Source organism: Hemiscyllium ocellatum, chromosome 7 (assembly GCF_020745735.1).
Source record: "Hemiscyllium ocellatum isolate sHemOce1 chromosome 7, sHemOce1.pat.X.cur, whole genome shotgun sequence".
Taxonomy (NCBI): domain Eukaryota; kingdom Metazoa; phylum Chordata; class Chondrichthyes; order Orectolobiformes; family Hemiscylliidae; genus Hemiscyllium; species Hemiscyllium ocellatum.
Genome location: NC_083407.1, coordinates 40,620,483 through 40,646,300, shown reverse-complemented (window position 1 = coordinate 40,646,300; position 25,818 = coordinate 40,620,483). Strand labels below are relative to the sequence as shown.

At 39.9% G+C, this 25,818-nt stretch overlaps 1 protein-coding gene across 3 annotated transcripts in view; it reads right to left on the bottom strand.

Moving 5' to 3' along the window:
- Positions 1-25,818, bottom strand: part of nckap5l (NCK-associated protein 5-like) — an 807,388-nt gene that overhangs the window by 653,000 nt on the left and 128,570 nt on the right. For 2 of the 3 annotated variants that reach the window (XM_060827141.1, XM_060827140.1), the window contains exon 2: positions 825-942. The exons of the other annotated variant lie outside the window; for it this stretch is intronic. In XM_060827141.1, the coding sequence (XP_060683124.1) occupies positions 825-848 (24 nt within the window). In that variant the 5' untranslated portion in view covers positions 849-942. The remainder of the gene's footprint in view (positions 1-824; positions 943-25,818) is intronic. 3 annotated transcript variants of the gene reach the window in all.

Below are 25,818 nucleotides of genomic sequence, written 5' to 3'. Positions count from 1 at the left end.
TATTTTATTTAATAGCCCACTTCCAAATCACCCTTTTGACAAACTAATTAATTACTAATTCACCGGGGCAGTTGGAGAACAACAAATTAAAACTAACAAGTGGTACTTGAACTGGAGTCTCCTAGCTCAGAGGTAAAGAAACTACCACTGCACATCAAGAGCCTCAATGTGTAATATTCTCTTAATTAGCAATCCTAGATTGATTATATATTCTCTAATCAACCTGTTCAGAGATGTTATCACACATCACTGGAGAACATGGGACTTGAACCTTACTCTCGCAGGTCAGAGGTAGAGTCACAACCATTGTACCGCATTAACCTCAATATACAATAGTAAATAAATGTGCAAACTTTCATCCCTGGTAGCAGTTTAGAATAGCTTCCATCTAAACCATCTCTCAGCTTGAAAGAGGAATAGGGCAAATGAATCATTTCACCAGTGTCATAAATACCTATAGGTTGTAAGGAATAATTAATCAACTTCCTGTTATCTTCATTAAAAAGAATTCAGAATAATTTCAATGACTATGTTAAAATCTTTGTAGGGCTTTAAATTAGCTGGGCAAAACCAAACAATAATGATAATGATCAGAACCTATCCAAAGAGAAGGTAAAACTCAAAAGCAAAATATTAGAAGTAATTGCCATTGCCCCGCAGTCACTCACAAGTCAAAATATGAAACTCTTAATTTGTTTACGATGGGCGTAACTCAAAGATTTAGAACAGTGCTTTTTTAATATTTTAAAATGTAGTATATTTGCAACAACAGTGACATTAATGTAGTTTATAGTTATGTTTAAAATGGAATTTTAGTTACTCACCAGAATACTGCTGCAATGAGACATGCTTTCACACTTTCTTACTTTCTTCTTATACACTTCTGGAAATGGATTAGTTCATTCACTTTCTTATCAGCCTTCTGCATTCTCTATTCTGTTGCTGAAGTAATCAGGAAAGTCACATTAAAATAGCTGAATTATTATTCATTCACGAGATTTGCTTCATCTGAAAATTATTAAAATGTTCTCTCTACCGACTAAGCTACATCTCTCTAAAGAACTGATTTATTGATGGATTAGTATCCATTTTGGATGCCAGAAATAGGAAAGGAAATATAACTACACTGAATGTAATCTGAATGTTGATATAGTTCTGTTTTATCTTTGCCACGGCTTTTGTTTTCCTTTTAGGTTGCGAAATTAATAGATAAATGAACTCAGTATGGAACCAATCAGACATCTCTAAAGTTAAAAAAAAGTTTGTTACACCAATCGTACCTCCTATCAAACCCGTCACTTCCAGTAACTGGGGCAATCACTTATTTACAGCTGGTGAATGCTAAAGTACAAAGTGTAATTTTCCAGCTGTACCTTTTAGAAGTATTCATGGTACATCAGTAAATTACCACTTTTGGAATTTGATCTTCTGTACTACATCACTTTTAAAAACATTATTGGCATACCTGTAACAATGTATTGGGTGGGGAACATTACAATCATAAACTCAGGCCCAGTGACACTACCACTGGGTCCACATTATCCCACAGTAAAACAATATTTAACAGACGAAATTCTTTTCTCACTGTTTCAACACAACAGAAATTTCATCCTCTTGCTAATTAAAAATGAAAAAAAACCTAATTTAACAAAATTTTAATAAAATATTTTTAGAATATGCGAAAAAAGCACAGATATATTGTATGATGCAAAATATTTGGCAGTAAAACTGGAATTTATCAACACATGACAATGTTTCTGGATTTGAGATACGTACTTATGTACAAAAGAAGTTAAGGGTCCAAAAGAATTTCTGTAACTTCGCATCATTCATTCATTTACCATTTGTTGCAATAAATACACCAAATGTGAAAAACAGAGCAAACAGCAAAATGATTTGTCAATAAGAATAAAAGAATAAAAGAGAGTAAATAGATCATTCTATGGGTTGGGCTCATTATTGCTATTTGTATGACTTCCGATTTACATCTTCAAACTATGCCTGCAGCATTTGACACTACTCGTTAATCATCTATTGCTGGAACATGACTATGAGCAATACCATATACAATCTATACGTCTCTGATTTTTTTATTAAAACCTGCTGTATGATTCAGCATGATTCATTATAATAACCGATAGTTATCCCTTAAAACATTAATGATTCAAAAAGCAGGAACGTAATTTAAAATTAGGAAAATATTTTGACTATATTTCTTTAAAATGAGGAAGTACTTTTTGTAAATTATAAATCAAAGAAAATTTTCAGAATTAGAAGCTCCACAAACACAAATAATATGTGCACTTCAAACCTGACCACAATTTAGCAAGGCAAGATTTGTTTCCGCCAGCAGTCTGTCCGATTAATGCTCTGTATAATTCCTAGACTGATCCAAGGCCTCGTTTATATATTTAGAAACACTAATCAGAGATTATTAGCATAAATTAATATGGGCACAAAATGAGAATTCACAAATCTCATTGTCTCCCCTTGCATCAAGTGTAACTTAGAAGGAAATAAAATAGACATACATGTTTCCAGTTTGAGCTGACACTGTTTGTACTGTTTTACTTTGAAGCATGCAGCCAGAAAGGACCACACTGAGACACTATTCCACAATGAGCTGGATTTGTCATTAACAACTTTGAGGGCCTCAGATTTGATTAAGGATAGTCAACATGGTTTTGTGAAGGGTAGGACGTGCCTAACTAACCTTATTGAGTTCTTCGAGAAAGTGACAAAGCAGGTAGATTAAGGTAAAGCAGTTGATATGGTGTATATGGACTTCAGTAAGGCATTTGATTAGGTTCCACAAGGCAGGCTATCACACAAAATACGGAGTTTTGGGATTGAAGGTGATTTAGCAGTTTGGATCAGAAATTGGCTAGCTGAAAGAAGACAGAGAGTGGTGGTTGATGGGAAATGTTCATCCCGGAGCTCAGTTACCAGTGGTGTGCCGCAAGGACCTGTTTAGGGGCCACTGCCATTTGTCATTTTTATAAATGATCTGGATGTGGGCATAGAAGATTGGGTTAGTAAATTTGTGGATGATACCAGAGTAGGCAGAGTTATGGATAGTGCCAAAGGATGGTGTGGGTTACCGAGGGACATAGACAAGATGCAGAGCTGGGCTGAAAAGGGCAAGTGGAGTTTAATGTGGAAAAGTGTGAGGTAGTTTACTTCGGAATAAGTAACAGAAGTGCAAAGTACTGGGCTAATGTTAAAATTCTTGGCAGTGTCGAAGAACAGAGAGATGTCAGTGTCCAGGTGCATAAATCTCTGAAAGTTGCCACTTAGATTGATAGGGTTGTTAATATGGTGTTTTCGCATTTATTGGTAGGGTGATTGAGTTCAGAGGTCATGTTCCAGCTGTACAAGATACTGGGAAAGCTGCATCTGGAGTATTGCATACAGTTCTGGTCATCGCATTATAGGAAAGATGTGGAAGCTTTGGAAAGGGTTCAGAGGAAATTTACTAGGATGTTGCCTGGTATGGGGGAAAACTTTTACGAGAAAAGGCTGAGGGAACTGAGGCTGCTTTCATTGGAGAGGAGAAGGTTGAGAGGTGACTTAATCGAGATGTATAAGATAATCAGAGGTTAGATAGCATCGACAGTGAGAGTCTTTTTCCTTGGATGGTGAAGGCTAACATGAAGGGATACAGCTTTAAATTGAGGGGTGATAGATTTAGGACAGGTATCGGGGTAGTTTCCTCAGAGAGTAGGAGGGGTGTGGAATGGCCTGCCTGAAATAGTACTAGACTCGCCAACGTTAAGGGCATTGGACGTACATATGGATAATAATGGAATGGTTTAGGTGAGATGGGCATCAGACTATGTTCACAGGTCAGCGCAACATTGAAGACCTAAGGGCCTGTATTGCGCTGTAACATTCTATGTTCTAATTGCCCTTGAGAAGGTGCTCTTGAACTGCCTTATTGAACAGTAGCAATCCAGGTATGATACGGACATCCACATTACTGTTTAAAAGGGAGTTCCAGGACTTTGACCCAGTGACACTGAAGGAGCGGCAATATATTTCCAGTCAGGATGGGGAGAGACTTGGAGGAAAACTTTAAATGGAAGTGTTCTCATATATAAATTGCCCTTTTCCTTTAAGGTGTTCGAGGCTCTGGGTGGGGAAGGAGGAGCCTTAGTAAATATCTGTACTGCACCTTTTAGATGGTACACATTGCTGTCACTATGCCTCAATGGTGTGGGGCATGAATGTTGAGATTGGTGAATAGGTTGCCAATCAAACGAGTTGTATTGATCTACATGATGTCAAGATTCTTGAGTATTGTTGAAGCTGCAGCCATCCAGGTAAGTCAAAACTATTCCAGCACACTCCTGACTTATGTCCTGACTTACACAAAGCTACAGGGCATGAGTTACTCATTGCAGAATGCCCAGATTCCATCTGCCTCTGTTGTCACAGTGTTTATGGTCAGTAGTAAACCCCAGGACATTGAAAGTGGGGAATTCAGTGCTGCAAGTACCCTTGCACCTCAAGGAGAGATAGTTTGGTTCTGTTGTGACTAAGTCTTGATGGCTGGATACATTTCTCTCTTCGCACTTTGAAGTTGGTATAACAAAGTTTGATTTTTATGAAGATAGTCATTGGTAGTACAGAATTTGAGTATTGCTGAGAAAAATATATATTTTTGGAAGCTCTTTGTTTTGCTGTATTGAGAATATTTCACATGAAATCAAATTCAAAGGAAAAACCAACATTTACACTATAACCGGGGACTGCTGATTAGTGAAAGTAAATGGTAAGTGGACTCAGATTGGTGAGAGGGGTGTGTAATGGAGTGAGAACCCATTAATACTGGTTGACAGTTAACAGCTAAGTTTTGTTTAAAGTTTAAATCACACAGTTTAATGCTGATTAATCAGGATATTGGCCTAAGAAATGAACTAGTGAATGGCTGTCATCTGTTGTTTTTCAACTGAAACAGGCACAACCCATGTGCAATTCTTTCCTTCTGCAGAAAACAGGTACTAAAAATGTAACTTCCAGTACACTCAAATACGACATACTGTGAGGCCAACTAACAATTCTAAATTGATTGTCAGCATAATTCCTCATATATTCAAGATTATTTAGCAAATGTAATCAAATTTCCGAATTTCATCCATTATGAAAGTGAGTTGTGCATGCGCGGAGAGCTTAGGTACGGACAGTACCTTGCTCATTGCAAACAACAAAAGGATATATCATTTGATACAAAGTTTTGGGTATATGGTCTATATACCTGGCATCATACCAACACTGTACCACATTAACGAGTTCTAATGAAGAGTCAATAAACTCAAAATGTTAACTCTGCTTTCTTCCCACAGATACTGCCAGACCTGCTGAGTTTCACCAGCCATTTCCATTTTTGTTACTGTCCCACACTACTTATTTCTGACTTGGGCTTGATAGCAGGATCCTGTTAGTGGTGAACACTACTTGTGTTGCTACTGCATAGTAGCAGTGAAATAACTGGCTTCACCTATTGCTCAAACATTTGAGATCTTTTAGCCTTCAGCCTGGAATAGATAAAGCATTCTTTAGGACCAAGAGTGACAGCTATAGGGCCTTCAAGGAGTTTGTCTGACACAGATTGAGAAGTAATCAGACCAAGGCAGCCATTATTCGACAGGATGGCTTTGATATGCCCTATTTCAGCATCAGGTTTGCGTAGTGAACACATGCCTTGAGATGTATCTGTGAGATTGTCAATAAGGTTAATCTTAGAATGCATGATTTGGAGATGCCGGTGTTGGACTGAGGGTGTACAAAATTAAAAATCACACAACACCAGGTTATAGTCCAACACGTTTAATTGGAAGCACTAGCTTTCAATTAAACCTTTTGGACTATAACCTGGTGTTGTGTGATTTTTAACTTAGAGCACATGGAATTGTAGAAAGCCTAATGTGTACACTAACCAGTGAAGACAGGTTTATACAGACATTCAGTGAAAACCCCTGGCCAATTTCTCAATGAGAACATTGAACACAGGGAGGTCATTTGACTGTTTCATTCCAAATGTTTTTCAGTTCAGTATGTGCTAGAACATAAATAAAACTATGAAGAAATCAGTCAGCTAGTTCTCAGATAGCAAGTAAGATTTTGTTGCATTATTTTTTTCAAATCATCATTTAAAGTATAAACATCACATAAAAGGTAAAACCTATCCTGAATCTCACAATCATTACATATGCTACAATCAAGTAAATGCAACAACTAGAAAATGGGGAAGGTGGAATAGGGAAAAAAGTAAGAATTTCATGGTTCTAATATTCTTATAATTGTCTGAAACGACAGTGTCGGTGCAATAGATTTGACAGCGCTCTCTCTGTTTACTGCAACAAATTCTTTGTTCTTATTGAGGCAGTCTCTTTACAAATGTAATCAACCGGCTCCTGAATGGGTGCTATGGCACTTTAAGTTTCTTTGTTTTTTTAAATTTTCTCCCAATGTGATGCATTTCAACTTGTACAAATTAACAAAGCCTTTGAGGGAGATGTTTTTTATATTCCATTCTACTTGCTTTTTTGATTTTATTGCCGTTCTGTGACAAACAAACAAACTTATAATGTTAGTTCTTCCCAAGTCGAGCATCGATCATGGCTACTGGTATACATTGGAAGGAATCCATACTAAATGAAGGAGATTTGATCATCTATTGTTAAGGCTATCAAGATGCCATTGAAACAGAAGGGAAATCTTCAATGCCTATCTTATATAATGGCTTTTCCTTTGTCTCTGGCAGTTTCTACAGAAGAAATGGTTGTTGCTCCTTGTTCTTGAGCTTTTCCCATACTATAAACAATGGTATGTGTAAAATACCACTGGTGAGCTGCTCTAACATATGTACTGTTAATTCACATCAGAGCTTTTTAGAAACTTGGCCTCTCCTGTACGTTTTCTGGCCAACATCTCTGACTCAGGCTTGCTGCAGTGCTCCAGTGAAGCTCATTGCAAGCTGGAAGAACAGCACCTCATTTTCCACTTGGGAACTCTGCAGCCTTCTGGACTCAATATCGAGTCCATATCGACTCAATATCTGCTCCATGTAGCTACTAATAGTCCCATTAGCAGCTATTCATTCTCCTAAACTGGTCTTTATCCACTCCTTTGTCTGTCTAACTGTTTTTCTCTCTCTTTGGTTTCTATCTCCACCTATCATTTACTCCTCCCACCCTAACTTCTGCATAAACACCATCCTTTTTCGAGCTACCATCATTTCTGAAGAAAGGTCACTGGACCCAAAATGTTAACTCTGCTTTCTTTCCACAGATACTGCTAAACCAGCTGAGATGTTCTAGCAATTTTTGTTTATGTTTTGGAGTTCCACCAACCATAGATCTGTCAGTTTTTTTGTTTAGATATTGAATTAGTTAATAGAATTAAATATTAATAGTTCATATATTACAGCTAAATGGCAATTCTTTCTTCTTGAAGATGGTTATTAGGTGGCACTTGTGTGGTACAAGTGCTATTTGCCACTTTTAGTCGAAATCTGAATATAATACAGGTCTGGCTGCAAATGAGCAAAGATTGCATGAAGAGTTGAAAATGATGCTGACCATTAGGGAACATCCCTCCTTCTGAAATTAAACAAAGGACTGAGGATGCTGGAAATCTGAAGCAAAACCAGAAATAGCTGGAGAAACTCAGCAGGTCTGGCAGCACCTGTGGAGAGAAAAGAGTTAATGTTTTGAGTCCAGTGATCCTCCCTCAGAAATGAAGTTTTGGGTTCAGAAGAAGGGTCACTGGACTCAAAACATTCTCCAGCTATTTTTGTTTTTATCCCTATTTATGATCTTATGATAGAAGGAAGATCGTTGATGAAGCAGTTAAATATGTTTGGGCCCTTAGGGCGGCACGGTGGCACAGTGGTTAGCACTGCTGCCTCACAGCGCCAGGGACCTGGGTTCAATTCCCACCTCAGGCGACTGACTGTGTGGAGTTTGCACATTCTCCCTGTGTCTGCGTGGGTTTCCTCCGGGTGCTCCGGTTTCCTCCCACAGTCCAAAGATGTGCAGGTCAGGTGAATTGGCTATGCTAAAATTGCCCGTAGTGTTAGGTAAGGGGTATGGGTGGGTTGCGCTTCGGCGGGTCGGTGTGGACTTGTTGGGCCGAAGGGCCTGTTTCCACACTGTAAGTAATCTAATCCAGCAGTCATGCACTGAGAATGAGATGACTGACCACACTATTGATACAATATAAGATGGAGAAGGTGGAAATAAGATGGAGAAGGTGGAATTGATGTTCTTTTAATTGTCTGGAGCTACAGTGTAATTGCAGTAGAGTTTACAGTGCTATCTGTGTTTATTGCAATTAGTCGTTTGTTCTTGTGGAGACATTTTCAAGTGTAATCAATATGTTCCCAGAGTGGGTGCTATGGCAATTGAAGTTTGTTTAGTTTTTAAAACTCTCTACTGCTGTAATGCATTTCGACTTGTGACAGAGATAGAGTCTAAGCTTAACAAAACCTTTGAGAGATAGTGTACCTATGGGAATAACTTGCCCCTTCCAAACGAACTGTAGGATATGTGAATTCCAATGGGCACTCGCTTATATGCAGTAATTAATAAAGAAGGAGCAAATGGAGGTTCAGCATGGCAAGGAGAAAAGATCAGTGAGGCAACATTTGAAGAGACGATTCTCTGTAATATATATATTGTTCTCCTTGTATGCTGCCCATTCACAAACAACTCTTGAAAGTGAAGAATGCCAAAGATTCACAACCCTTTCAGAATAGCATGTCCTTTTTAGCTTGTCATGACAATGGATTAGAAACCTCAAGTACCATGGATATTGTTAACTTTTAATTCCAAAGCGTGTTATCTAAAAGAGGTCTACTCCAGCCAAACGATAATGACTGTAGATGCAAATTTAGTCATTGTTAGCAAAGTGTGAGACCATTGGAATAATATATTTGCAGAGTATCAGACAAACTTTTAACACAGAGAGAAGTATATCAGGAAGCAATAACAAGGGGTCTGACTACCTCCCCACTCTCAGTAAAAGCTACTTCATGCAGAAGTTTAGTGTCTTGCCTTTAGTGTCTTGCAGCAAATAGGGGAGGTTAAAACCTAAAATAACACAAGTATTCGTGTATTAGTAGCCTGACATCTTGTGAGGGTCATAACTCTGAGAACAGATATTTAAACACCCCTGCAAAGGGGTGCAAATGAAAAAAAGAGAAAAGTATCTCACTTAGGAGTCCTGCCTGTCATCCTTTACGTCAGATTACGACAGGATCTGGACCAGATGGGCCAATGGGCTGAGAAGTGGCAGATAGAGTTTAATTCAGATAAATGCGAGGTGCTGCATTTTGGGAAAGCAAATCTTAGCAGGACATATACACTTAATGGTAAGGCCCTAGGGAATGTTGCTGAACAAAAATACCTTGCAGTGCAGGTTCATAACTCCTTGAAAGTGGAGTCGCAGGTAGATAGGATAGTGAAGAAGGCATTTGGTATGCTTTCCTTTATTGGTCAGAGTATTGAGTACAGGAGTTGAGAGGTCATATTGCGGCTGTACAGGACTTTGGTTAGGCCACTGTTGGAATATTGCGTGCAATTCTGGTCTCCTTCCTATCAGAAAGATGTTGTGAAACTTGAAAGGGTTCATAAAAGATTTACAAGGATGTTGCCAGGGTTGGAGGATCTGAGCTACAGGGAGAGGCTGAACAGGTTGGGGCTGTTTTCCCTGGAGTGTTGGAGGCTGAGGGGTGACCTTATAGAGGGGCATGGATAGGATAAATAGGCAAAGTCTTTTCCCTGGGGTTGGGGAGTCCAGAACTAGAGGGCATAAGTTTAGGGTGAGAGGGGAAAGATATAAAAGAGACCTAAGGGGCAACTTTTTCACGCAGAGGGTGGTAGGTATATGGATTGAGCTGCCAGGGGATGTGGTAGAGGCTGATAAAATTGCAACATTTAAGAGGCATTTGGATGGGTTTATGAATAGGAAGGGTTTAGAGGGATATGGGCCAGGTGCTGACAGGTGAGACTAGATTGGGTTGGGATATCTGGTCGGCATGGATAGGTTAGACCAAAGGGTCTGTTTCCATGCTGTACATCTCTATGACTCTAAAAGGAATCAAGGCAGAAGGGGTTTAAGCAACCTTTAGAGCTAAGAGTCTCAAAAATGACTGTTAACTTCAACATCAACACCCCCATAAATATCTACTGCAATGGCTATAATATTCAACTCATTGTAAACAGCTCAGAGCTTAACAGTTAGACGTATCCCACCTGAAAACTTAAATTGGGGAACCTCATTGAGTGACTGGTTGCAACAAACTCCAATTTAACTGGATGGCTTCTTATTTTGAACAATGCCCACCCCCAACCACTTCTTCGTATTTCACAAGAGAGAAACATCCTACTGCTAACTATCCTGAACCATCGTAACCTTCTGCTTGAACCACCCATGAACGTGTAAAATCCTTATCTACTCTTTACCATTCCAACTCCCTCAAACTTCATGAACCACCAATTGTCACTTGCTCATTGGTATAACCTAACACCTAGCTGAAAATGTGTTGCTGGTTAAAGCACAGCAGGTCAGGCAGCATCCAAGGAACAGGAAATTCGACGTTTCGGGCCAGAGCCCTTCATCAGGAGGGCTGTTCCTTCTTTCCTTGGATGCTGCCTGACCTGCTGTGGTTTAACCAGCAACACATTTTCAGCTCTGATCTTCAGCATCTGCAGACCTCACTTTTTACTCGAAGATTTTAACCTAATACCTACACTAAACAGGAAAAAGCCAAACATTTAGGTAACTTTGCATAAGTAAACACCCCCTTCACCAAATGAGGGCCAATAACAGTGTGGACTTATTGGGCTGAAGGGCCTGTTTCCACACTGTTGGGAATCTAATTTAATCTAATGTTTCTTATGTGAGAAATCTGCTGCAGTGCTTTCTTTTTGAAGAATGTTTTCAGATAAGTTACATTTTAAGGAATTGTTACATTCATTCTTCATTTGACTGAATAGTTCTCTACATGGTTTCATATTTATACTTACATATTTTTCAGCATTGTAAGCTATAAAATTCCAAATGACATATACAGAACTACGAAATATTCAGCCTAATTGAAGAGGTCTTCATAGAATTCAAAAACTTTATTAAAGAGGTGTGTTTTAAGGAGCTTCAACAAGGAAGGAGGAAAAGTAGTTTTGCAGAGTACTCTAGAGAGGGAATTCCAAAGCTGAGGGCCTTGGGAACTGAAGGCACAGCCACCCATGGTATAGCAAGAAAAAGTCAATAATTTTTGAAAAGCCAGGATTAGAGGATATCTTGGAGAGTTGTAGATCTGGTGAAAATTACAAAGGTAGAGATGGGCAAGGCAATGGAGAAGTTTGAAAATAAGCAAGGGAAGATACAGCCAACAGCTGACCACAATGGCAGGTAGAATTTGGGAGTCCAGACAAAAGCACATTTGAATGCTGAAGTCCAGAGATAACAGCTATGATGAGGGTTTCAGCAACATATAAACAGAGATGGGAACGAGGTCTGGCAGATACACAACTAGAAATAAGTGGCATTAACAGTGGTGTGAATTTATGGTTGTAATCTTATCTCAGGGTCTAGTTTAGTTGCAGAAACTGTAAGTAGAGAGATGGGGATTACAGCTAAGGAACAGAATTTGCAGCTGACACTGAAAACAGCGGCTAAGACACAATTGCAAACTTGAAGCAACTGTAGATTAAGGCCTTACTTTCACACTTCTCAAAAATTAAATAAATAAAACTACACAGTTGTCTAACTCTTCCCCATTTGAATCTTTCATCTTTTTGATTATTCTGAAATATGAAACAGTTTTACTCCATTTACAGCATGACTATAAAACAGGAGCTGGCACAAATACACTTTGCCAGTTCACAATCTAAATTCAGATTATAATAATTGTTGTTTGACGGAGATATTGCAGTGATCTAAGGAATTATACCCAACAAACAGACTCGTGCCTTTAGGTGAGGTGAGGAGCAGCAAAGGTACCACTGTCCAAGGCAAAACCAACTTTGGAACTTAAAGCCTACATAAACATACCTGCACCCTTCTTGTTGAATGTGATTCAGATGAATGCATGTGATAGTGGTTTCAAAACCAGTTTCTTCACATTCCACCCACCCATGGGTCTGGGAACATTTATTTTTGGTACAGGCTAGGACATGATGCAATACGGTTTGCACAGACATGCCAAATCTTGAGGTTCAGTAAATCAGTACACAAAGGATTAGGCCTTGTATTAGTGGTTTTAACAAGTCAATTTAGTGTATCCTAAATTTCTTAAAGGGCACACGTATTTATGGTATCTGACTTTTACCCCAAATTCTCCCACTTTACCTCAAGGTTGTGAAAGAAAAATCACACAATGGTTTTCTGTTTCCTTTCTGAGTGATTCAAAAATGTTTATCCCTCTTGAGTTATATTCCTTTCAGTTTTGATTCATGGAGGAAACACTTTTTTTTCTAACAGACAGGTTCATGTCAGTTCCTTGCTTTACACTTCACTTAAAGTTAAGGTCCATTGACATAGTTGTGACTATGGTTTGGTTAAATTGGGATGGTTAGAGAAAAAGAACTTATCTTTTGCATGAATCTGAATACTTGTAAACTACAAATATGGAAGTGAATTTCTACTTCACTAACTGTGAGTTAATTTATTTGTCAGCTCGCTTTATTCAATATACTTTTTTCAAGATCTGATTGTACTACAACTAAAACACAATTCAAGTTCCAATAAAAAATTATTTGCAATATTGCTGCTAAAGTTGGCCCAGAAACTGGCACAGACTTGGATTAATAACATCTTGAGCATAATCCAGATGTGCATAGCATAATTCTTGTTATGTGGAATACATTGTGATCATCAGACTGGAAGGCAACAGAAGACTTGGAATACACTAAAATCAGTAAAGGTTATAACTTGGATCTGTTGTAAACCTAACAATCACTTGTGTTGACTGTTACTGGTATATCAATTCTTTAAGTTCCAAACAATATGCAAGAACATACGCAGTAGGAGCAGATGTAAAACATACAGCTCATCACATCTGCATTGCTATTCAGTAAGATCAAAAGCTGAACCTTTGCAGCAATATGTCTGTCCTGTCCTCATGTCCCTCAATCCCTTTGAGGTACATCATTCCAAACATTCACACTCCCGGAACTGAAAAAGTTTTGTCGCTTTCTTAAATATTGAACCACATTTTCTGAGATTATAACCTCTGGTTGTAGACTTTCCAGCCAGGGAAATAGATTCTCTGCAGCCACTCTGTAAAGTTGTTAAGAAGACATATCTGTTTATGAACTATGAGAAAAAGGAATATAGAGCTGTGTGGCCAGAGTGTTTATTGTGTAATTCTTTTGGAACTGGAATTCAAAAGAACTGTGGATTATCTGCCATTTTCTGAAAAAGCATGTAATATTGGGTGAAGTGTTCAGTAAAGCTTTTAAGAGAAATAAGATATGGATTTTATGGTCCTATCTCTCAAACCTGTGATGTTCATTGCTTAGCAACAACCTTCTGGACTAAGGTTGTTGAGTGTTTGCAAAGATGAACAAAGAGACCTTGGTGTGCAGGTTCATAGCTACTTGAAAGTAGAGTTGCAGATGGATAGGATAGTGAAGAAGGCGTTTGGTATGCTTTCCTTTACTGGTCAGAGCATCAAGAATAGGAGTTGGGAGGTCATGTTGCGGCTGTCCAGGACATTAGTTAGGCCACTTTGGAATACTGTATGCATTTCCGATCTCCCTCCTATTGGAAGGTTATGAAACTTGAAAGGGTTTAGAAAAGATTTACAAGCAGGTTTGGAGGGGTTTGAGCTGTAGGAAGAATAGGGTGGAGCTGTTTTTCCTGGAGCGTCGGAGGCTGAAGGGTGATCTTACAGAGGTTTATAAAATCATGAGGGCATGGATAGTGTAAAAAGATAAGGTCTTTTCCTTGGGGTGGGGGAGTCCATAACTAGAGGCCGTAGGTCTAGGGTGAGAGGGGAAAAATTTAAAAGGGACCTAAGAAGCAACTTTTTCACACAGAGGGTGTGCATGTATGGAATGACCTGCCACAGGAAGTGGATGAGGCTGGTTCAATTGCAGTATTTAAAAGACATCTGGATGCAAATATGAATAGAAAGAGTTTAGAGGAATTTGGTCAAGTGCTAGAAAATGGGACTAAATTAGTTTAGTATATCTGGTCATCATGGACCGAAGGGTCTGTTTCCGTGCTGTACATCTCTATGACTCTATGACCTGGAAGTCACAGTTATAGAGTCATAGAGATGTACAGCATGGAAACAGACCCTTCAGTCCAACCTGTCCATGCCGACCAGATATCCCAACCCAATCTAGTCCCACCTGCCAGTACCCAGCCCATATCCCTCCAATTCATATACCCATCCAAATGCCTTTTAAATGTTGCAATTGTACCAGCCTCCACCACTTTTTCTGGCAGCTCATTGCATACAAGTACCACCCTCTGCGTGAAAACGTTGCCCCTTAGGTTCTTTTATATCTTTCCCCTCTCAACCTAAACTTGTGCTCTCTAGTTCTGGACTCCCTGACCCCAGGGAAAAGATTTTGTCTATTTATCCTATCCATGGCCCTCATAATTTTGTAAATCTCTATAAGGTCACCCCTCAGCCTCCGACGCTCCAGGTTGTCAGAAATGCTTTCAAGGAAAAAAAAGCTCTCTCTCTTTCTGTTGGTGAGAGACAAAGTAAAACCAACTGAAAGATCTGAAACCTAATAATATTTCAAATATCAGAGTTCATAACTGTTGCCTATCTGAATCTGAAATCTGGTCTGCAGATCTTGCATTATTCTGCTGCTGTCGGTATTCTGATCTCATCGACAGGAAATCGAAGGAACCGCAAGAAGTCAATTATTGTATATTCCCAATTCCTTCGCCTCTGCTGCATCTGCTCCCAGGAAGACCAATTCCAATACCGAACAACCCAGATGGCCTCCTTCTTCAAAGACCGCAATTTCCCCTCAGACGTGGTTGACGATGCATCTCCTCCACGTCCCGCTCCTCCGCCCTTGAACCCCGCCCCTTCAATCGCCACTAGGACAGAACCCCACTGGTCCTCACCTACCACACCACCAATCTCCAGACACATCATATCATCCTTCGTCATTTCCGCCACCTCCAAACAGACCCCACCACCAAGGATATTTTTCCCTCCCCTCCCCTATCAGCGTTCCGGAAAGACCACTCCCTCTGCGACTCTCTCGATAGGTCCACACCCTCCACCAACCCAACCTCCACTCCCGGCAACTTCCCCTGCAACCACAAGAAATGCAAAACTTGCGCCCACACCTCCCCCCTCACTTCCCTCCAAGGCCCCAAGGGATCCTTCCATATCTGTCAGAAATTCACCTGTACCTCCATACACATCATTTACTGCATCCGCTGCACCCAATGTGGCCTCCTCTACATTGGGGAGACAGGCCACTTACTTGCGGAACGTTTCAGAGAACACTTCTGGGACACCCGCACCAACCAATCCAACCACCCTGTCGTTGAACACTTTAACTCCACCTCCCACTCCGCCAAGGACATGCAGGTCCTTGGCCTCCTCCATCGCTAGACCATGGCAACAGGATGCCTGGAGGAAGAGTACCTCATCTTCCCCCTAGGAACCCTCCAACCACAAGGGATGAACTCAAATTTCTCCAGCTTCCTCATTTCCCCTCCCCCCACCTTATCTCAGTCCTAACCTCAGACTCAGCACCGCCTTCTTGACCTGCAATCTTCTTCCCGATCTCTCCGCCCCCACCCCCTTTCCGGCCTATCACCCTCACCTTAACCTCCTTCCACCTATCACATTCCCAATGCCCCTCCTCCAAGTCCCTCCTCCCTACCTTTTATCTTAGCCTGCTTGACACACTTTTCTCATTCCTGAAGAAGGGCTTATGCCCGAAACATCGATTCTCCTGCTCCTTGAATGCTGCCTGACCTGCTGCGCTTTTCCAGCAACACATTTTTCAGCTTCTCATGGTAGTCAATATCAATTAGTCTAGGGACTGGACATCAACCATAATCTACACCATGTATCACCTGTTCACATGCTAGGCACTAGCATGTGTTTCAAACAAATGGCCATGTTTCAAAGCTAAAGGGGAGTAAGATAAAGGAGGCAGCCTTCAGTCAAGGGGCCAGTAAGACAAGGACATTATCCAATATCAATACGGAGTCTGGGGTAACCTTCTTCATGAGATGTGAAGAGTTGAATGGCAGGCATCCTACCATTCATCTTGGCTCTTTTGCCCGATTGTGGGCTATTTTCTTCTGAAATGAAAAAAAAAGTAGAGATTGTATAAGATAAGAGTAACTGACACAGTTGCTCGTGCTGGTGCTCGTCAGGGAAAGATGGTTACGTTTCCTGTGTGAACGAACAGACAGGACAGAGGTCATGCGGTGTCAATAGACTAGGAGATTTGGTGGTTAAGGATCAGCGAGGGAAGCTGTTGCATGTAACAGTAAGAGTGGTAGAGCATTACGCTTGCTGGGGAGTGGGTGCAGTAGAAGAGCTAGAAGGAGTGTAATATAGCAGAGGGAAGATGGTGGCACAGTCCCTGGCAGAGAGGTAAAGTTCAATTTCTTGCCACATTGTGGGTGTTCCTCCAGATGATTGACACCACACTAATCTAAATGGCAAACTCAGATCAGGCTGGTAGGGTCTGGCATCATGTCCACCTCTTCCAGTCCTAAGGAAAGAGGGTGATTTCCTCATCTGTCCCATTGCAATCGAGCAGCGTCTCCAGGGTTCCTGCCACAAAGTTAGGCATGAATCTCCTTTCTCTGCCACATCTGGGGCAAATGTCACAATCCAAGCAGGCCAATTCCATACTCATAGCATTTGATCAAGTACACACCTTCTTTTTAAATATGATGCCAGCACCAGACATCCAGAGATGTCCCAGCAATAATGAGTATTTCTGCCGATAGAGAGTGGGAGAAACAGGCTATCAATGGACAAGAGGAAAATCCATTGGCCCGTATTACCTAGTTAATGAGGTGAGTTCAGGAAGATAGTGCCAGAAAACCTGTTATGGCTCACATAGAGAAACGCACCATGAAACTTGATGAAAATGACACTTATTCAATTTCTGGTAAGATTCCATCCAAAGTGGCTGTTTCTTTGATCTTCAGAGGGATTGAAGACATGCATTCACTTCTGATTATAACAGAGCAACTTCAACAGAAAAATACTGAAACAAGCACAGAGGATGCTGGAAAAGCTCAGACAGGTCTGCGAGCATCTGTGCAGAAAGACACAGAGTAAATGTTTCAAGGGCTGTATGACTCTTCTACAGAACTGAAGAAAATGCTGCCAGACCTGCTGAGTTTCTCCAGCATTGTGTTAGTTTCAGATTTTCAGCATTTGCAGTATTTTGCCTTTATTTGAGGAAAAAAATATTGAGTCTGCTGCCTTCAAAGAATTTCATACCACTTCACTCTGAAGTCAAGCCATGCTCTGCATCTTCATTGGCAAGTTCAGCATCAGTGCAGAGTGGAAATCCATTTGCATGGATGTTGACTGACAAAAATAGGGACAGAGATTCCTCAAGCTTGTTTCATTTTCAATATCATGATGGCTAAACTGCACCTCATCAGCATTTATTCACTTTAAGCAGAACCAGTCTTAAGTGAATATTATTATATGTGCATATTTCAATTGTATGTACAGGTCACATTTAAGTGCCTGAAAAGAAGCAAATTAAATGATTCATTATATTTAATCTACAGTGAAGACAAAACATCTGTTAATCTTGTGCGCACTCTATAATTAGATGCTGAGGAGTTTCCTTTCAAGGAAACCTCTAACATCTGTTATAACAGCAGTCTTCATTGTTAAGTGAATGCCCCACTTGCAGCAAAATCAGCAAACCTTTAATTACACAATTACTCAAGATGTGCAATATCTTACTATATATATATTTTACATAGGATACTTCAATCCTACAGCTTAATAAATGGACCATGAGACTAAAGCTTCTCAGTTAACTACATTATAAATATCTAGCATTAGTAATTTGGAATCATGACAAGGAAAAGACTTTATGATCATGATTTCTAAGCATTTTTCATGTAAGCCTCCAATATATACAATTTCAACCGTGCTAGGATTCTGCTAACAATCTACATGCATGCAATAAATATAGAAAATAGTCTGAAAACAAAGAAAACAGATTCCTGACTTCCTATTGTAAAGGCATTGCAAGAAAGAAGGAACTTGTGTTCATATAGCAAGTCCTCAGAATGTATTTATAGGCCAGTAGTGAAATCACTACTTGTGTGGAACAAAATGGCAGCAAATCTCACAGATAATGAAAGTATGAGCAATAAATGTGTTTCTGGCATTGGTTGAGGGATGACTGTTGGTTACGATACTGATAGATCGCATTGCTTCTCTTAGAGTAACCCCAAGGGATTCTTTGAAGCAGCTTTGTGATGTAAGTTCTCAGATTCAGGTGACAATGGTGTCAATTCTACCATTCGCCACATATTAATTTACCACTGCAGTAAGTTAATACACCCAATCAAAAATCAATGTGAATTATTTACAATACTACCTTAAAGTCCTTTGTCCCTTTGGCTTTCAACACAATCTGCTTTTCTCATCTTCTTTGTTGTTTTAACATTGGCAATAATTAAATCATCTGTCTCAGTTTTTATCAGAAACTCTGCACTGTATTCTTCCACCACCTTATCCGGCTGAACATTTCACTACTTAACCAGTTTAACCCTGATCTGAACCTCAGAACCCCATAACAGCAATATTTTAATTTCATGTTCGGATTCATTGTTTGGAAATTCCTCAAAGGTACAACTCCAACTTTTCCCTGTAATTTCTTCCACGCTTAGAAACTTCTAAAAGTGCTTTCCCCCAATCTGGCCTCATGAGCATTCCTAATTTTCTGATGGCATAGTTCAGGTATCTATGATCAAAGTTTTGAACTTCCTTCCTTAAATGTCTCCACTTCTTTCAAATGGACCTTAAAACGTGGGCGGCACGGTGGCACAGTGGTTAGCGCTGCTGCCTCACAGTGCTCGAGACCCGGGTTCAATTCCCAACTCAGGCGACTGACTGTGTGGAGTTTGCACGTTCTCCCTGTGTCTGCGTGGGTTTCCTCCGGGTGCTCCGGTTTCCTCCCACTGTCCATAGATGTGCGGGTCAGGTGAATTGGCCATGCTAAATTGCCCGTAGTGTTAGGTAAGGGGTAAATGTAGGGGTATGGGTGGGTTGCGCTTCGGCGGGTCGGTGTGGACTTGTTGGGCCGAAGGGCCTGTTTCCACACTGTAAGTAATCTAATCTAATCTAAACTCTCCTCTCTTCAGAATTCCTTATGTGTCCTTGATGTCAGATTTTATTTGACATTGATCCTGTGAAGTACCTTAGAATGTTTTTCTGCAATGAAAAAGCTACATGAAGTCATAGACACATTGGGCAGAATGGCTTCCTCGTCTTCTATAACAATGTTTTGATTCTCTGACAGCTGTTGTTGCTCTATTTCCCACCAAAACAAATGAACATTCTTCAGGATTCCCTATACTTGCCACTTCCAGCCTTTGTCACTTACTAATCTAATTGGTCTCATAGTGTCCAGGTTGCACATACCTAGCAGCAACTCCAATTCATTCAATACTCCACCATCCATACCTTGAGAGAAACTCTCAAACCAAAACTAAACTGACCTGCTTTCAACACAATCTATTTCATTTACTTCGTTAAACAGAAAATAGTTTCCAAGTGCTGCCACAGTCCAATCACTGTGAATCAGGGTTTATTTTATAATCTCCCCATTCAGTCCAAGTAGTTTGAAAACCACAAGTGATTACAGTTACTCAATATCAGTTCAGACAGCTACAAATTGACCTGAATAAAATCTAACTACATCCCACACTTAATTGCATCAATTATTAGCCAACTATGACAGATTTTCTGTGTATCACGTACATAGTTATTAATGCTATTAATGGAAAAACCTTCATGAATATAAACAAATATTAGGCCGGTGAAGTGAATACTGGAGATACCCCAGAAAACAGAGATGTGACAATGCATAAGGAGATTTTCTAAACTACATGAAAACTAATCTAAGTCACAGAAGATATTCCATCAGGAAAGGGACTTCTTTCTGTCAATATAATCTGTTGCTGACCTCTCCAAACATCCTTGTGTAGACCACACGAAACAAGCTGGAAGGTCTGTAACAATGTGCCAGGGGAAGCAAAGCATGTGAGATAGAGTCAGACTCTTTAATCATTATTTCAGATCTGCTATAGAAATTTATGTGACATTTTAAATCAGGCCATCAAGAGTGTCAATATTAATGTGCAGTCTTGTCAATTCAGATTTCTGTAAGCAGAGGCACTCTGTTTAAGGTCATACAATTGGAACAAAGGGATTTAATGGATCAGATTAGAACCCTGATTTTAAACTTGGGGGAGGGAGGTCTCCTGTCTTTTCTGTCCGTCACCTGAATGAAGTGCAGCCTCACTCCTAGGTCTCGTTTTGTTTAGGTTGATGGCTACCCATCTGATCACTTCTTGTAGGTCCTGGTGATTGAGGATGAGGAGGCTGATCATGTTGCTACTCGTTCCTAGGAGCATACCCGGAGTAATTATCCATCAAGTTTGGATAGAGGTGGCTGTGAGGGCCAGTGCAAGTTGCATTACCCCAGCAGGAAAGCTGAGTACAGCTTATTGTCTTGCCATCTGTCTGAACACCTGCCACCTGCCAGCCCAGCCCTCTCAGCACTATCATGCTCTTCAACGTTCAATCACAAGGGCACACTGAACATCTCTCTATGTTTTATGGTACAGGAGGAGGCCATTCAGTCCATCATGTCTGTGCTAGTCAACAAACGGCTGTCTATATTAATCCAATACAGGTCGTTCCGCTATAACATGTGTTTCATTAATGCGAATTCACTCTAACATGATTGACAAATTGAGGACACTGTTTCTAAAGTGCAGACTTTTATAATGTGTATTGGCAGTAACACGATTACAGAGCCAACACTTTAAACGCTGTTTTTAAAGCAGTATTTTTCTATAATGTGGGGATGCACAAGAACATAAACATTGTGTTATTGTGGAACTAACTGTATTCCAGCTTTTGGACCATAGCCCTGGAGGATAAGGAGCACAAATGAGAATCAAAATATTATTTAAATTTTGTGAGAGTTTCTGACTCAACCTCCCTTTTGGGCAATGTGTCTAGATACCACCAGTCAGAGGGAAAACATTTCTCCAACTCACCAATTAACTTTTTCTCTTCTCTTAAATCAATGCCCCTGGTTTCTGGCCTGGCATTAATGGAAGAAGTGCCTTCCTTTCCACCCTTTCCTGCCCCTCATAATCTTATACTTTCTCCGGTCTCTCAACTGTCATTGCTCCAAGAAAAATAACCCCAGTCGATTCAATCTTTCCTCTTATCTTTGACACTCCAGCCCAGGTGGCATACTGCCAAATCTTCTCTGTACCCTGTTGATTGCAATTACATCATTTCTATATTGTGGTGCCCAGACTGGTGTGCAATCCTTTATTTGTGGCTCGAGCAGCACTTCATGCGGTTAGAGCATAACCTCCCTGCTCTGGTAATCTATTCCTGGATTTACAAAGTAAAAAGTGAGGTCTGCAGATGCTGGAGATCAGAGCTGAAAATGTGTTGCTGGTTAAAGCACAGCAGGTCAGGCAGCATCCAAGGAACAGCATCCTTGGATGCTGCCTAACCTGCTGGATTTACAAAGGCAAGTATTGCACACCTTGGCTCCATGCTCTACTACCTTCCAGGATTTGTGAACATGCAAGACTAGCACTTTTGGGATATATTGTAATATTGGAATGCCTATTGTTGTATATGGAAAACAGGAACAGTATTAGGTCATTCAGCTCCTTGAGCTTGTTTCACCATTCATTGAAATCATGGCTGATCTATGGGTAACTCCATATACTTGCCTTTGGCTCAAATCCCTAAGTACCTTTGCTTAACAACAATATAAGTCAGGAAGGGTCTAAAAGGGTGTGATATTGAGAAGTGCTACATACATCACCCATTATAATGAGGTGATATGTATTGTGGACATAACAACTTGGGATTTCAAAGGAGTGAGACCTAAAATTTGTTCCTCATTAAAGTCTCTGCAACAATATTAATCATATCAATGTAACAGGTAAGCAGTTGCCAGCATGCAGTAAATAATACCTCAGAAATTCTTTGCTGCAGGAAATGTTGTATTCTGTGGTCTAAACATCCAGTAGCCACTTTGACAGCTACTGTGAAAGGCGAATTATGTGAAGTAAGTGCATAGCAGCTTGGTGAGGGGCATATTCAGTTGGGTGCCAGGTCAGTGGGAGTAAAGTACTGGTTAGTTAAGGGTTAGATTGCCAGGTAAGTGGATGAGTGGAGAGCTCAGCTCTCGCTAGGGGAGGACATGAGAATGCTTGGTCTGATGTGGGTAATGGCAGTGGGAGTTAGGCACAGCAGTGTTGGGTTGTTTTCGGGGGCGATATTGATCCTGTGGGGTGAGGTTCTGGTTTCAGCTGTCTCGGGCAGTGGTTGAGGCAGGTGTCAGGTCTGGTGGGGGTGTGATGTTGGGAGAAAGTGAGGACTGCAGATGCTGGAGATGAGAGCTGAAAATGTGTTGCTGGAAAAGCACAGCAGATCAGGCAGCATCCAAGAAGCAGGAGAATCAACGTTTCAAGCATGAGCCCTTCTTCCTGAAGAAGGGCTCATGCCCGAAACGTCAATTGTCCTGCTCCGTGTGATGGTGGGAATCAGGTAAACAGTGTTGTGGTTAGAGTGGCTCAGTATTGAGTCAGGCAATGGAGTGTGGAGTTTGTTGAGGCTGGCAGGTGGCATTGATGGGTAAAGTGGGAGTGAAGGGATGGAGATTGGTGGGTGTCAGGTCCAGTGGTGTCATGGAGGTGGGTAGTGGCAGTGGGGTCTAGTTAGGTTATGTCTCATCGGATGGTGTGGTGTAATTTGGGGGCAGGGGCTGTGTGAGGGCAGCCCTTGATGAGTCAGAGCTTTAGTTTAATGGTTATGTAGGTGTTAAAGCAGGTTTTAAATCCTCCTGCCTTGCCTCTAACTGCTAGTCGTGCCCTACTGAACTTGTCGACACACTAAGCAAAAGATTTGGAGTTTTTTTGGACATTGAAAATTCCATTTTGATAAGTACTCAATTTCCCCGGCAATTTATTGAAGTCAGCTACAATAGGATTTCTGTCTTGTTCTGACATGCAACTCTAGCCGATAATACAGAAACAGCTAGTTGGCCATTGCAGTTTCTGGACCCATATCTTGTTGATTTCAAGAAGCTCTTCTCGTTATTCCAGGGAGTTGCTTAGCTCTACCACACAAAACTAAGCAAGCCTTGTAGCTCCCTACACTTGAAGAGGATGATGTAAACACCTTCATCATCAGCAGCTTAGTGAGTGGGCATATGTATACAGCAGCTATAAGTAGGACGAGCAGGTACTTATGGTCACTTTTAATATGAGAGTGACCACTGGAAAATGTTTACATCAGACTTTCAATGGACGACATTACAAACATAGAAAATATCCAAACAGCATTGACCCAACATGATTTTTGCCAAAACTGAACAAATATTCAACGTAGAAATAGTGGCAGACAAATTGAATAATTCTCAAGTAAGTTACTTGCCATCTGTTTTCTATATTACTTTCTTATGCTTCAGTCTTCCTTTTGTCTTTTCAATTTCAAAGTCATACTTACAATTCAAATAGAGCCTCCACACAGATACTATATGCCAAGTGCAATTTGTATCTTTCACATAATGCACTGTAACCTGGGACAAAGTTTCATGATGTTGTAATATCTAATCAACATCTGCTCTCAGATATTAGAAGCTAAACCCATCAACCTTTGGTAAAGATGTATTTAGTCTCAACAATAACCAACAGAGTAAAAGCAAAAAAAAAGTGTACAATTGCATCGTCCCAACATTTCAACATTTCATTTCTTTGTAAGTTTGTTGCTTTGGTGCATGAAATGATACTAAATATCAGTTATGAGCTAATCAGAGCGCACTTTGGAATGCATAGGAATTTGTTGTTTCCAAAGGAAGCAAGCCCTTGAGAGAAGCAAAATTGTTAACATTAGGCAAGAAAACAGTTTGCACTGCAAAATGCACTGCTCATTTAAATAGAATAGTTTTCTCAACAATAAAATATTTCAGATTTATCAGATTATAATTTTAATTTCCTCATGGTGAAATAAATTCCAGTCTTATTAGTGTTGCACCGCAATTTTTTATCTTATATTGGCATTGTGAAAAATATAATTGCTTTCCAGCACCTCAGAAAATCTAACTGATGTCGCATCGAGTATTTTATATTAAAGGCAATGAGAATGAAAAGTGATTAACAAGGTAGAATAAATCTTCTGCAAACTATGACGGCAAATTCTTTTTAATCATGATTTCGTTTCAATTTTCAGCTACAAAGAATTTAATAAAAATGCCGACTCGTAAGGATTGCTAATCAGCAAGTTTGTCCTCACTCAGTCATATTGTAATTGCAATTTCCATGAACATTCATAGGAAAAAGATAGCAATAAATGTTCGCGATCAACTCAATTTATATTAAAACACACAATTAGGCAAAGAGAAATTATAATTTATTCTAATCACAAGCCATAACATTATAAATGATTTAAAACTTTTTTTCTAGAACTCTTCAAATAATATTAATTTCACAATCGATGAAAAATGCATCAATGGTACAAAACATAAATCAGTCTTTTGTTCAAGCATAATAATTTAGCATTTTATTTTTGCCTTCGTTAAAACACTTATAACATTATTTGTGGACCCAGATTTTTCTTCCCACTGAAGTCCAAGTTGAATTTTGTCTTCAATGTCTCACTTATTTTGACATTACTTGACAGACCCACTCAGATGTTGAAAATATTTAAATTTTCCTGCTCAGTGAATAGGAACGAAATGCTTATTATACATATAATATATGGGATATCAATCAACAGAAGTCAGTAAATGGTGAACAATTCAAATATACCAAAATCCCCATGTATTTTCATGTAAATAAAATTCATAATTGAACAATTTATCAAACATAAAAATTCTTTCTTTGATACAAAAATTGCTCAACCAACACAAAGGATGGAAAAAAAATGCATTACTATAGCAAATAAAACTTAGCTTTGTGAGTATAGGAAAATAGCAGCAGGAGTCAGCCATTCAGTTCCTCAAGTCAGCTCTGTCTTTCTGGATCATGGCTGATCATCCACCTCAATATCATTTTCTGTCGCTATTTGTATATCCCTTAATGTCACTGACAGAAAAATGCTGATTTCTATCTTCAACACTCAATGACTGATATTTCACAGCCCCCTGGTTTACAGAACTCCAAAGATTCATTACCCTCTGAGTACAGAACTGAAATACAATGTTTATGCCTGAATGGATGAAATAACCTCCTGATTAGTAAATCAAATTAGAATACGTGGGATGCAAGGTAATATAACAGCATGGATTGAGAATTAGTTAATGGAAATAAAATAGAGAGTAAGAATAATTAGGTCATTCCCATGTTGGAAAGCTGGGAGTAGTGGGCTATTAGATGATCAGTGTTTGGGCCTCAGCTGTTCACAACCTATTACAATGATATGGATGCAGGAACGAATGGAATAAGTCCAAGGTTATAGATGACAAAACTAGGCAAGGAATGTGCATTGTGAGAATGATGCATAGCCTCTTCAAAGAGGGGCTGAGCGACTGAACAAGGATGTGGCAGATGAAATAGAATGTA